This window comes from Platalea leucorodia (genome assembly GCF_965183815.1).
Source record: "Platalea leucorodia genome assembly, chromosome: 4".
NCBI classification, from domain to species: domain Eukaryota; kingdom Metazoa; phylum Chordata; class Aves; order Pelecaniformes; family Threskiornithidae; genus Platalea; species Platalea leucorodia.
In genome coordinates this window covers 53,379,579-53,393,357 of record NC_138826.1, presented here as the reverse complement: position 1 = coordinate 53,393,357, position 13,779 = coordinate 53,379,579, and the positions used below count along the sequence as shown (strand labels likewise).

The 13,779-nt window shown below is 38.0% G+C and overlaps 1 protein-coding gene across 1 annotated transcript in view; it reads left to right on the top strand.

Moving 5' to 3' along the window:
* The window catches only part of GYS2 (glycogen synthase 2), a gene marked incomplete at both ends in the record, with an annotated part of 46,380 nt that overhangs the window by 29,114 nt on the left and 3,487 nt on the right, over positions 1-13,779 (top strand). Inside the window, 8 exons of the mRNA XM_082308951.1 lie at positions 243-360; positions 764-884; positions 3,372-3,478; positions 6,756-6,815; positions 7,466-7,544; positions 8,192-8,305; positions 10,466-10,592; positions 12,446-12,541. Coding sequence (XP_082165077.1) covers positions 243-360; positions 764-884; positions 3,372-3,478; positions 6,756-6,815; positions 7,466-7,544; positions 8,192-8,305; positions 10,466-10,592; positions 12,446-12,541 — 822 coding nt within the window. The remainder of the gene's footprint in view (positions 1-242; positions 361-763; positions 885-3,371; positions 3,479-6,755; positions 6,816-7,465; positions 7,545-8,191; positions 8,306-10,465; positions 10,593-12,445; positions 12,542-13,779) is intronic.

Below are 13,779 nucleotides of genomic sequence, written 5' to 3'. Positions count from 1 at the left end.
AAGTACAGGTCAAAATGGTACAAAGCCACTTCAATGCTATAGACAGTGGAGTGCCACATGCAATAGCTTTGTGGAGTAAGCTGGTGGAGACCATTGTGTTAGACAGTGCTGTTCCCTACCCATGAGTAGTAAGAGTACATAACCTGTTCACATATTGACAACTGAAAGACATGTTGGTTCTTTCCTTAAAGATTTCTCTAACTCTGAAGATGTCTACCTCTGCCTTTTCTCTGCTTTTCCAGATGTTGTCACCCCAAATGGCTTGAACATTAAGAAATTTTCAGCAATGCATGAGTTTCAGAATTTGCATTCCATGTACAAGGCTAGGATCCAAGAGTTCATTCGAGGTCATTTCTATGGGTATGCTTTTACTTTTCAAAAATTAGCAATGGTTGTCCAACACTATTTAAAGCAAGAACCAAAGCAGGAAGACTAACAAGTACTTCATAGAGGTGAAATGTTACCAACTTATTCCAAGACCTGTCTGGGACTTCTCAGTCAGAAGCTAAAGGAATTTTAGACACCAGTTCTAACTCTGCTTAACAGATCGTGGGATCAGGCAGAAGGTCTTGATTTTTTCATTATTTACCCAAGATGCAGTTTATCAGATTAAGACAGTCAATTTAAAGAACAGCAGAAAAGCCTCTCTTTCATTATTTTCTTGGGATAATAAATTCCTCCAGAATAGAAAGCTGTTGTGTGTTTTGTTTGATTATATCTTGAGAAATACTTTACGCTTGTCTGTCTGTCTGCTTGGTTTCAGCCACCTTGACTTCAATCTTGAGAAAACCTTATTTTTCTTCATTGCTGGGAGATATGAGTTTTCCAACAAAGGAGCTGATATGTTTCTAGAAGCCTTATCAAGATTAAACTTTTTGCTGAGGGTAAGAAAGCTTCTGCAAATGTGGATAACATAGAACTTATGCTCAAACTTACCATACTATGGAAGTCACCTGCAAGAATTTCCATGCCATACTCAGGTTTATAGGAAAATAATTATGGGATATTCAGAGTTTTCATAAAACTCTCTCCCGGAATGATCAGAGTATGTAAGAATCTCAGGCTACTCAAAAATAATTGATTACATAGTTCGAGAAGTTAATCCATGGTTACCTCCCTTGTTTTTAGAGAAAAATACTGAAAATACGATTCAAGAATTTACCCTGAAGGTTTACATATTAGAAGGCAAATAAAAGTAATCCTTTAATGATGCAATTTAAAAATGTCTTTTTAAGCAAATTGCTTAATTCATTAGGACCTGACCATGATCTTTTAAATTTTTGAGTACTATTATCACACTGCATGGGAATCTTGCATTAAAATTCACAGTATGGCAGTGGCCTGATGAATAAGCATGAGGAAGCCACTCACTCCTCCATGCTTCTGTTTCCTCAGGTAAAAAACAAGTGCAATGTTTCTAAATGCCTTTGTGAAGTACTTTAATGAAGATAAGACCTAGACCTTGTCATGATCAAAGAGCAGAGCACTTACCATCTACAGATGAGGTCATTGAAAATGTCTCCAGGTGTGTTACAAAGACTGATATATTTAAAATAAAAAATAAAAAAAATGCTAATCAGTTTTCAGTCATCTAGCAAGGATCAATTGATTGTTGTCCCAGATGCTGTCTTTTGTACTCTATCATTTAAATGCTATGAAAAATCTGGATAAAAATCTTGATACTGTATTGTCAGCAGGGCTGAAAAAATATTAATGTTCAAAGCCCTAAGTACACTTGTTCTACTGCAACCTTCTGTTAATACACCATTAGTGCCTGTGGACTTTCTGGAAATACTTAATCCATTCACTCACACAAGAGGTCACCTCACATAACTTAAGTATTTCTTCCACAACTTTGCCAAACAACTGACTTCTGTTGTTTGGTAATGCCGTGCAACATCCTGTTAATGGCATTTACATAGCTATTAACTATAAGTGCTGATAATGTGGAAGGTCTTATGCTTGAGCAATGATTGCAGCAATCTCTTGTTGTATCTAATGATTTATATGACATCAATGACAAGCTAGGCTGATGGAAAGTCAAAGGAAATTGAGGCTAGTTTTCCAAAGCTCTCTAGAACAGTGTACTGCAACTTGCTTCTACCATAAGCTGAGGCTGGCTTAAATGCATTACTGTTCCAACATGCATGCCAGCGCTTGATTAGCTGTTCAAAGAACACTTGCTCTGTAATTATTTCAAGAGGTAATTCCACTGGGGACAACACTGTACTCCTAGTGAATCTGGGAATGATGGTGCTTCTTAAACAAGTCCCAGTGGTGTGCCTGAACCTAAAAAATACATAGCATTGGATGGAATTATTTTATTTTATAGAGTCCTTTTCCTTTGCTACCTGAAAACATTACTAACATTTTGGAAATAAAATATGAATATTGGGACAGATTGTTAATACACACTGAGATCATAGCATGATGGACTTTGAACCTGCCTTGAAGAGAGGGAAGGGAAGAACCTTAAAATGACAGATGACTCCCGTAGGTTATTTTATACTATACATTTCCTTGCACTTCAATCTGAGAGAAGGCATGCTAATAACATGTTTGTGTGTCTAAAGTTTAGAACGGAGGCAATTCAAAATAATTTGATTTTTACAGCTCTGAACAGAGTTCACCCTTAGCTTTTCTTTAAATAGTTACTGACAGGAGTACAACCTCATTCTGCTCCATGTGAGGAATTCCTCAGGGACCTGGTATTCTGAATCTTGTTAATGCACAGGAGAAACCAGCAAGTGAAACCATCTATAAGTAAAGGGTCAGATTTTACAGCAAATGCTTTTTGCCTTTGCAGTAGCTGGATGTGACAGATGAGCAAGAAGTTACTTGCAGCTTTTTGTGTGTCTGGCACATTCTTTGCCAGGGATTCAGGTAGACAGTGGTTGCTGTCATGCCTCTTTCTGCCCATACCTCTGGGGCACTATTGCTATAGAAGGTAGTTCTGCTTGCTCCTGTAGGGAATCCCTCACCCCATGCCTGGGCATACCCCAGCTAGTAAACTAACTGCTCACTTCTTTGAGCCAACAAAGTTTGTGTCAGATGAGAAAATGTGTGTAGGGTTTTTATTTTCTGCAGTTTATATTCACATCCTAAGCCATGGCCTCTCAACCATGAGAAGTCAGGAAGATCTCTATTGCCCAAATTGGAATTGGGTGACATCTGTTTACCTGTATCTATCCTCAGCTATATCTCTGACTTGACAAAAACTTCATAGCTAAAGGGAGAGGTATAAGATCAGAGCCTTCCTGGACAACCAATCAATGTGCATTGGCTTTTCCTGTGACTAATTCTTACTGTTAAAGTTGGCTGTGATAACTTGTAGTGAGATTTTTTTTTCTCTCCATCTTGTGTCCATGTAGGTTCATAAGACTGATGTTACAGTTGTTGTGTTCTTCATCATGCCAGCAAAGACAAACAATTTCAATGTGGAAACCCTGAAAGGGCAAGCAGTCCGGAAGCAGCTCTGGTAATTGCCATTCTCACTAAGGGCCCCGTACAGTGAATTGAGCAGACATGCAAAAATTTCTGATGAAGAATCATGCTCTTTCTTTTTTCTCTGCTAAAATCGAGGATTATGGGTAACTAGAATGTATTTGTGGGGGTGAAAGAGATGGGAATGATAAATAAGGGCAAATATTTATCTTTTTTTTGTCCTAGGTTATTTTTAGTAAACTTGCCTTGCCATTCTTTGTAACAAGTTAGCAAATAGTACTTGTTTTCCAGTGACAAAGTCAAAGGATCTAGAAAATCCTGTATTCTGGATGCCTTCTGACTGTTTATAATACTCCCTTTGGACATGTCATTGAGCTTCCACAAAATAAGGACCACCTGCTAACTTATCAGAGTGAGCTTCTCTGCCACTGGTGGGAAAAAGAAATTAATTACATGTTCTCTTTTATTTAGAAATATGGAAATTGTACTGTCTAATCCAGCAGAATAACAGTTGATAACAATTATGTATAATTTTCTATATAGCCAACAATAAGCAATGGCCATACACAAGCAGTGAAACTTACAGTTATAAAGGGAAGATTGTCACAGCCCTTCTCAGTTATACAGTTTTCATTTTACAACTTCCTGAACAAAAAAGCAAAGCAGGAGCAGACTTAACCTTCACCTCACTTTAACTGCTATGTGATTCTACATAGGAAAAGACATGTGTTGTGTGGCACTTCTAAACTGGGAGACCTGGCAAAACTGAAGTTTCAAATCCGTAGAGAAGATCAGTGGTGGGTTATCAAGGATGAATTTTGTTTAAAAAAGTGAAAAATGCCATTTCACTTAACATATTTACAGGTTAATTATCTAAGCAGGGAAATGGAAGCGTGCACCTTATCAGGTGGCTAGAGCAGTTAAACTCTGATGCAGAAGTAAGGAAGCTGGTCTTAAAGCTAAGGGACTAAAACCCACAAGACCTAGCTTCTGGTTTTATGCCTGTGTCTCACTGTGTTTAACCTCTTTCTGATGCCAGTTCTATATTTATAAAATGATAGAAATCTAGACAACTTAGAGATCTGTAGATGAAAGGCACCGTGTAAGAGAAGGATACTATTTTTCTTGTTATCTCATTAACTGCCTCCAGCAGGTGATCTCTGGCTCAGTTTCTGGATATCAGCAATCAAGTTGAAGTCTTTGATAAACGGATACTAAACCTGCACAAAAACAGTGACAGAAATAGTTTAACAAGGATCATTGAAATCATTTAGCTTTTGCCATATCTGGAAAAGAAAACAGATATGAGAAATCTGTCTACTCTGTAGATTATCTCCAGAGCCATCACACAGTAACTTCTTGGGACTTACAGGAAAGATTCTACCTGGTTATCACTCTGGAAACAGGTACCAAAAATGCAGAGGTTGGAATTAATTGTCCTACTCTGGCTTCCTAAAAGTAATGCATCTGAGCTGCCTTCACTGCCAGTGGAGACTGATGGTTTACTCCAAATGATGTTTCATCCTATACCACTTCAGGAAGTGTCTAAGATGAGTGAAGGGAATCATCCTCTGAAATGGACTGTCACCCTCTGTGGATGCGTAGAGGATCTGCACAACTAGCTTAAACTGTAGATGGCTAAAGTGGGGTAACATAGCCAGAGTTTTTAATGAGAACTCTATACGCAAGAACTGTAGGAAAATAATGTGAGTGCAGTGAGAAATAGCCATGCTTGCAACAAGTGCTTTTGGCCTCTGCTTTGTCTTTGATACAAAGTATGTAATGTTTGAATGTAATGCAACAGGTACATATTAATAAACAATATATGGATATTAGGAAAGTATAAATTAAGTGAAATATGCAAAGGTTTCTCCCTGTTGTATCTCTACTACATTGTTATTTCTCTGGCGCTCAGTAATGCAGGCACAGTAGTAACAGTAAAGGTAAACCTAAAGATGTGAAATCATGGAAAAAATGCTGTTTCCAGCTATTCCTCCCACTGTGCTCTGTGAAAAGCAAAAGACCCTCTGCATCATCATACGCAGCATTATCATGGTCATAATCTGGAGCTCCTGGATAAAAACACCTGATATCAGTATTACATAATGGTATTAAATGATTTTAAGGATGTCACAGAAATTAAATACAAGAAGAGGCTGACACTTATAAAGGAATAGATGATGGCTCATCTGGGATATAAAATCCCTTGTTTCCTTTGCTTCTGGAAAAGCAGTCTGTCCTATCTGGGTTTAAGTTTTGGAAATTGTTCATGGCATGAGTCTATGAAAATATAGTCATGAGGGGACTAGCTTGCTGGGATTTGGATCAATTTGGTTTAACGTTTAGCTGCTTTACAACTCATCCAAAATTAACTCATCCACTATTGTGACTATGTGAGTTGGGAGAGAGCAGCTAACAGGTATGTGGATTCTCAGCTTCGTAAAGGTTAGGATTTCACTTAACAAGTTTTGTCTTAGCCCAAAGTATAATTCTTAGAAATCAGAAAGGCAGGAAAAGTTCCATGAATTGGGTGTTTTACTGAAATTGAGAGTGCATTTGTTATTTTGACAACAGCACTTCCAGCTGTATTTTCAAGTTATTTCAGCTAAAAGCAGGATAATATAAATGGCTCTTTGCATTTAGAAGAGTTGTTCACTGGAGTTCTTTCTTAGCTAAAATATAACATTTTTCTGGCACAGGCTTTATTATGAGCTTAAAACATGGCCTTGAGCTTAGAACATGGCCAGGAAGGTTTTTGGTTTGCAAACCTATTTATGGCAAACTATCTTTTTGTCTAACAAACATTTGTTTTCAAAAGTCTTTGAGTTAGGAAATAGGGCAGAAAGTGAAGGGAGAAGCTTGCTTTAAATCTCTATTTGTTTAGCTCTTACATCTTTCTACTAGGTCAAGTTAAATTGGAGACCTCTCAGTCTTGCTTAGTGTCCAATGTTAATGATCATGTTTCTCTACATAGAGTCATATATATGCTCTCTTTTTCATAGCTGAGATGAAAGTGTGGTCTACTGATCAGAGCAAAATATTAGAAGTAATCACTAGTGAGGTCTGCTCCTGGCTTTCACAGTGCATTCATCTTTGGACACAGGTCAAATCCTCAGTTGTGTTGAAATCCGTCGGTATGGCTGCCTGCTGGATAAAAGAACTTTGAGAACCAGACCTCTATCTGCTGCTGCATTCTTGATTCCATGAGTATCCATGAAAGCACAATTTAATTTCCAACAGCAGGAATCTCTTTTATTCTGTCTTTGTCCTCGATTCTCCTGTTTTATACGTATATTTATTTATTTTCCTAGGGACACTGCACAATCTGTGAAAGAAAAGTTTGGAAAGAAACTCTACAATGCCCTGCTAAAGTGAGTGTATGGGTTACTTTGCTCTGCCTTGCAGAGCCACATATTCAGCTGGCTTACCTGTGGTGTTTCTGTGCTTCTACTCTTTGTGTAAGAAATTTTGACATCCATAGGAAGGGCACAGGAGAAGGATATGGGACCCTCTGTTCCATATACAGTTTACTTGTTCAATAGGCAAATCACAGAGAAAAAATTAAAAGGTACTAGCACCCCATTGTGGAAAGAGTCTTAAGAGACATGGGGGATGTCTAAGTAATACAAAGGCTTACTCGCTGTCAAAAATTAGCTACCTCAGCTTAAAAAAGCACCAGAGACAAAGTAATATGTATTAGTGGCTTAGTCATATCCTGTCAAAAGACAGTTGGAAGTGAATGACCCAAAGCACAGATGAGATGACTGGAACTTCAGTAAAAACAAGGTGTGTCTGAAAAACAGAAAAAAATAATTCTTTAGCTTTTTTGGAAGCTAATTGGAAGGTCAGCAAGTGTATGGGAGAACGAAATGTGGGGAATATAGAAGGGCCATGAAAGCAAAGGAAAGGTTCATGTTGACATCAGCAGACTTCAGATCAGACCTTGTTTGTTGTTTCTTCATTTTCTTTATCAACTGATAATAAGTCATTTGGTAAAACAGGCTCTGTGTTGCCTCTGCAGAGGAGAAATTCCAGACTTGAACAAGATTCTCGACCGAGATGATATAACCATTATGAAAAGAGCCATCTTTTCAACTCAGGTCAGAAAATATATTATTTACACAAACATCTAGTCTGAATAATAAACATGACTATGTACAATTGTTGTGTATGACATATAGTGATATGCATGCATTGAAAAAGAAGTTTCCTGCAAATATACTTCTCATTGGTGACATTTAAAGATCAACTGTCTTTTTTAGTGAGAGTATGACCCAAACTAATTCTTTTGGGGAGTCCATGGATATTCCCCCAGTCACATGCAGGACACCAAAATTCCTAATTCTTTTCTTCTGCACTAAGTGTGAACTTTGCTTTGTTCCTGAAGCCTGGATTCTTGCATTTTTATTAAATATGTAAAATCAATCCCTTAAAGAAACATAACATATTGACTAAAAACCTTTAAAATTAAGTGGTGGGCCTTTCTAAAAGTTAGTACAAATACATTTATTTTGAGGTAAATGAAACAAGTCCTGTGACAGATTTTATGGTCTCATTTGTGGCCTTAGTTATATAGAAGACAACATTATATAATCATAATTTTCCTTTCTTACCTTGAAATGAAAGGGTAAAAACCTATCCACATCAGAGACAAAATCTCTCACTGTCTTCCACTAAGCTTAGAAAATGGTAACAGGACTCTGCCAACAGTTTTGTCTGACTTATGGATTGCCTTTTTTCTCTTTAGCGACACTGTCTGCCTCCAGTGACCACTCACAACATGATTGACGATGGCAATGATCCAATCCTCAATACCATCCGACGCATTGGCCTTTTCAATAACCGGACAGACAGAGTAAAGGTACATTCTGTCATTTTCCTTTTAGATATAAAATGGAATTTCTTTAAACAGTCTCAGTCTGGATGATTAGCATGAGGAGTGCAGTCAAATTCTCGATAGGCGGTATTATACTGATAGAGTACTTCTTCCCTCTTTCTCCCTTTCCAGGAATAACAACTAGTCACTTCACAGATAACCTCCGTTGCTGTTTAACCAAGTTAGTTTCAAGTTAGAAATCTGATGTTAGGGAATTGTTTTCATTGGTGCCTCCTGTACTGAATGAGGAGCTACTACTCCTGAAATCCAGAAAGTGCCACAGGTCGTTTGCACCCAGATGTAAAACTCTCTAATAGATTCATTTGCTTAAAACTGGAGGTCCAGAGTTTGAGCACAGACATTTCTGGAGTTCATTTCTTAAGAACAGCACCCTAACACTCAGCATTTGCTGTAGAAGGTAACCAGGGCTCCGATCCTGAGCAGAAATACTTCCTGTTCATGCTGTGCTCATGTTTACATCAAGGGTTGAAGCTAAATATATGTAAATAAATCCTTTCCTTACTTCCATATCTATCTTGCCAGACCACAGAAATGATCAGCTCCCACTTTCACAAGTCTGCCAAAGCCTTTTTTGGTCTGGCAATCTCTGGCATTCTGTCTGTTAACTATGACTATGTCATCATCTATCTATTCAAAGTAGAACCTAAAATTGCAAATTCTTCCTCTTCCAAACCTTCTTTTTAAAGTCAGATCCATAGTATCTCTGACAATGACATATCACTTGTTCTCAGTGTTTTGGCTTTTAAACTCATGATGATAACCGAGTAAACATTTTCCTCAGCTTCCTAGTTGCTTCTTCCTGGCTTAACATATTCTCCGCTAAGTGTATGTCTCCAATGAGCTCTGAGAACATAATATGGTAATAATATACTACATGTAAGAAAAGTAGGGTGGAAGGATGCACTGTATATAAATGTAATAAAAAATTCCTCAGAACCAACTGCTTGAAGTCATTAGAAAGCAGATAGCATATAACACAGCAGGCACCTCTTCCTGCTTCTCAGCGGACTTGATTGGCTAGGTATATGTCAAATTTGTACAAAACTGTCATTACCACTGGAAAATTACCTGTTGCATGAATAGGCTTAATACTTAATGAGCTGAATGTCATCGACAAAAATTCTCTAAACTTCAAATGGAAAGCAATTTTGAGAGATGTATGACATATCCATGCAGACATGGTTGGCATGTGAAAAATAGCCTCAGCAATGCCAGTGGAAAATCTTATTTGATTCACTGGGATCAAATAAGCTTGCATAATGAGTTTACAGCCCATTTACTGGTTGAATATATTCATGTGTTGATTTACTCAAGTGAGTAGCATGACTATATTACTAAGAAAGGACAAAAGCATATCCTTGAGATGGAATAATGGCTGCAGTATGTTTACGTGGGGAAAAAAGCCCAGAGAAGGTTAAACCCTTCCCTCACACTTCTTCCTGCCAAAGTGGACTGGACGGCACACACAAGGCACTTCTCTACTTAGCAGTGGAATATGGGGCAGTGACCCCAAGCCCTGCAGAGTCATGCAGATAAATTAGCTCGGGTCCTGAAAGCGGGACATTACCCTAAGTTAATAAGCTTTGTCTTTCAGCAAGATTAGTTAGCATAGGTACAGAGTTGCAATGATGGGGCTGCAATATGTCTGGTTTCACAATTCTCTCAGTTCTTGAGAGCTCCATTGAGCTCCATAAGCATTCCTATATTTCCATTGGATGCTGTGAAGCTCAGAAGTGTTGTATCCTCCTGAGGCCTCCTCTGGAACAAGAGATCCCAATACTCTGTACCTTGGTACAACAGACCAAGAGAACCAATGTAGTATTGCTAGATGCCACAGCCTTAGGCATAATTCTCAATGCACATGGTCTTCCTTGATCAACAAGGGTAAAGCTGAAGACCTGTCCAGAAACATGGTTCATTATGAGTACTATTTCCAGGACAAGACTACACACAGGCAGGATACATTTTAGTGTGGGAAGTGAACTAGATAACAGATGGGCAAAGGAGGTGTTGTCCAGATACTTAGGAAAAGACCAGAGTGAAGAAATTGCTTAAGCTTATTGATAGTTAAAATGTATTGATGATCATTTTCTTTCACCTCTAATGTAAGTTTTGAATATCCAGGTGATCCTGCATCCAGAGTTTCTTTCTTCAACAAGCCCATTGCTGCCCTTGGACTATGAGGAGTTTGTTAGAGGCTGCCACCTTGGTGTATTTCCGTCTTACTATGAACCCTGGGGTTACACTCCAGGTAGGCAATCTGTACACTTAACTAGTATCGAAATATGAATACCCATTCTGTTGATGCAGAATAGTTTTGCAGCCAGTTTCTTGTGGAGTGCTGAAAAAACTCTTTTGGCTCTGTTTCCTCTGCAGTGCAAAGGTCTTACTGCTGGCAAAATTTGGGGGCCAGGTGGTATAAAATGGCATCTACTGACTGACAACTACTCACATTTGTCCCTGCGCTGGACCCTTTCCCATACTAACATGTAATCTTTTGATTTTCTGTGGCTTTAGAACAAAAAAATCATTTTTTTTAAACTTAATTCTTAACTTGATTCAAGGATTTTAAAAGAAGATTTAGAGGAATGTACATATTGAAAAAAGTAGGGCAAGAAATCTGATGCTACCAGCCGACATACTTCAGTGGATTTAATTCAAGATAACAATTAAGTTTGATAGAATCATGTAACACCATATCTAAGATAGTTACCACAAATACATGCAGTGGTAGAGAATCTCATAGAATTAAATGGAAATTTCTAAAGATACAGAAAGCATGTAGTTTCTGACTTTAAAAAATTGGCCCAGGTTTACAAAAGGCACTTAACACCTGATGAAATCAGTGCAAACTATGACTTTGAATACCTATGAAGATCAAAGCCTAGGTGCCTGGGTTTTTTATGTCTTCCAAAATACTTTCTGTAGTCTTGATACACATATGAAAGTTGGGGTGCCCCTCTGAAGAGCATTTGTTTTAAGCCAATGAATCAGAATAGAAATTTTGCGAATTTAGTAATTCTCCAGAGCTATTTCTATCCAAGTAAGACAGCTATTCAATTCCAAGAAAGACAACTGTCTTGCATTCCAGCAATTTCTCTTCCTGTTCTAATCTCAGCTAAGGTATAAAGAAAGTGTGACAGCCAGGGATGATTTTGAAGTGAACATTAAAGTAAACCTGGACAGAAAAGTTAGACTGGTACTTAGCAGTTTTGAGAAAAGATGTGCTTTACACTAGTTAAAAGTGTAATTTCTCTTTCCTTTACTAATGCAAAAGTCATTCTTTTTGTTGATACCCATTTAATTCTGCCAGAAACAAAAAGTGAATTTTTTTAAGGTAGATTTATAGCTCTATTTTATAGACACCAGTTTTATTGTCATATGAAGGAAGACCATGTAGATGGCTTTCAGCATTTCAAAGACTAGAGTATTTACTTTATCTGCATGCTGTCTTAGGTTAGGCTTAAGTTCAGCTGCAGAAATTCTTTAAGCCTGAGTAAACAGTTATCCTTACTCACAGCAGTGATAGAAATAACTACAAAAGATGCATACATTTTCTAATTTTATAAAAGTAGCTCTGCATCTACTTTGAATGCAGTCCTGAGTTAATAATGGGGCTTGTTGTTTTTGTTTTTTTTCTTGCTATAGGGACCAGTTTACAAACAATGAATATCAAAATACAAAGTTTAACACACTCCTGCACTTAAGAGGTTCGGTTTTGTAAGTAGTTGTGAACAACTAATGAACATATGTGTACCACAGGCTTCAATTTAAAATCCAAACAAACAGTCCAGACTATATATTGGGGTTCTCTGTTTCAACACTGAACTCCCAGAAAGTTTTCAGTATAGCTGCTGGAAAACACAGAGATATGTTTGCAAAAACAGTGTACAATTTTCTCTTTAAAATGTCTTTTTCTTTCTTTCTTTTTTCTTTTTCTCCAAATCCACAACAAAGCATAATAGTTTTCACTTGACATTTTCAGAGCAGCTCTAGTGTTATGGGACCTTCTGTCTGCCTGTTTCTTTTTCCTTTTTTCTCTCAAGGTGAAACCATTCAAAGCATATTGCCCTGAAATGCTTTTTGTCTTGTTTCTTTTGGCAGCTGAATGTACTGTGATGGGCATTCCCAGTGTAACCACAAACCTTTCTGGATTCGGCTGTTTCATGCAGGAACATGTTTCTGACCCAGCAGCTTATGGTAAAATTTTTAACACCATATCAAAATACCGCCTCTGAGTTATGAAAGTAAAAAGCACAGCAACGATGCAGTTACTCCTCAATTTCATGCTTTCACTAGTGCAGTGGAGTTCATTGGGGGAATATCAGAGGTCTGAATATCTCGTTATGTTGAACCAGCCATTCAAGATTTCATATTTATCCAAACCCTTTCCAGGTTCTCTCTCTTTTGTCTCCCTTTAACCTTTTGTCTGCTTTACCCTTCCAAACTCAGCGCTCCTCATGCTACTCTAGAGTCTCCCAGCACTTCCCTTTAATGTCTCTGGTTACAGTGTAACACTTCAGTGTTACATTTACATTACAGCAGTGAAAATCTGCTTGTCTTTGAATAGTCCAAGAATGTACTGGGACTTTGAGGCCAGTGAAACTTGCCCCCACCAAACAAAGAGTAAATTATCACGTACACTAAAAAATAAGCCTGTGAAAATAAAAGGAGCCTACTTACAAATAAGCATCAGCTCATAAAGGTTTAGAAATGGTTCATGATTGGAGTGTGGTGAGGAGGAGGGTAGCGAACTCCTGGTGTGTCAAGACAATATTGAAAATGTGCCCAAAGTAGGGCCTCTTTCTAAGTATCTCGGCTTGTCTGCACAGTCAGGCAATGACAATTCCACACTAGTAGCAACTATGCCCTGACCTAGGGGCAGGGGTAGAGCCAGTTGCAAAATACGCTTGCCTGGGTAGACATGTCTTTGAGAGCCTTCAGAAAGGTCACAGACCAAGAGCACAGGTCACTTGCTCTTCTCTGCCAAAACATAGATGTGAACGTTGATTTAACTTACTGTACATTCCTAGGGGACACCGGGCACTTCAGTTAAGGTAGTTGTCCATCAGTCTTGTCCATTAAGATAGCTGAGGTCTAGTACCCTCTTCTTCCCAACACCCTGGTGTAAGGAAGGTGGTAAGAATAAAGTATTGATCTTCACAGACTACATAGAGACAAAGTTTACCCCAGCCCTCTCTCTGCCAGAACTGTATATTAACTAATGTATGTGAGTTAGCTATCTCTATGGAAACACTTGTATTTCTACAGAAAACACAGCCTCTCTCCTACAGGCTGATTCTGACCATCCACACTTCTAAATTCTACTGCAAACTAGGAAAGCACTAGATTTTTTTTTAAGCAATCAGTATTTTAAAAATTATGGCAGGCAAAAATGATATGTCTTTATCCAGAAACTCTTGAATCTTTTTGGACAT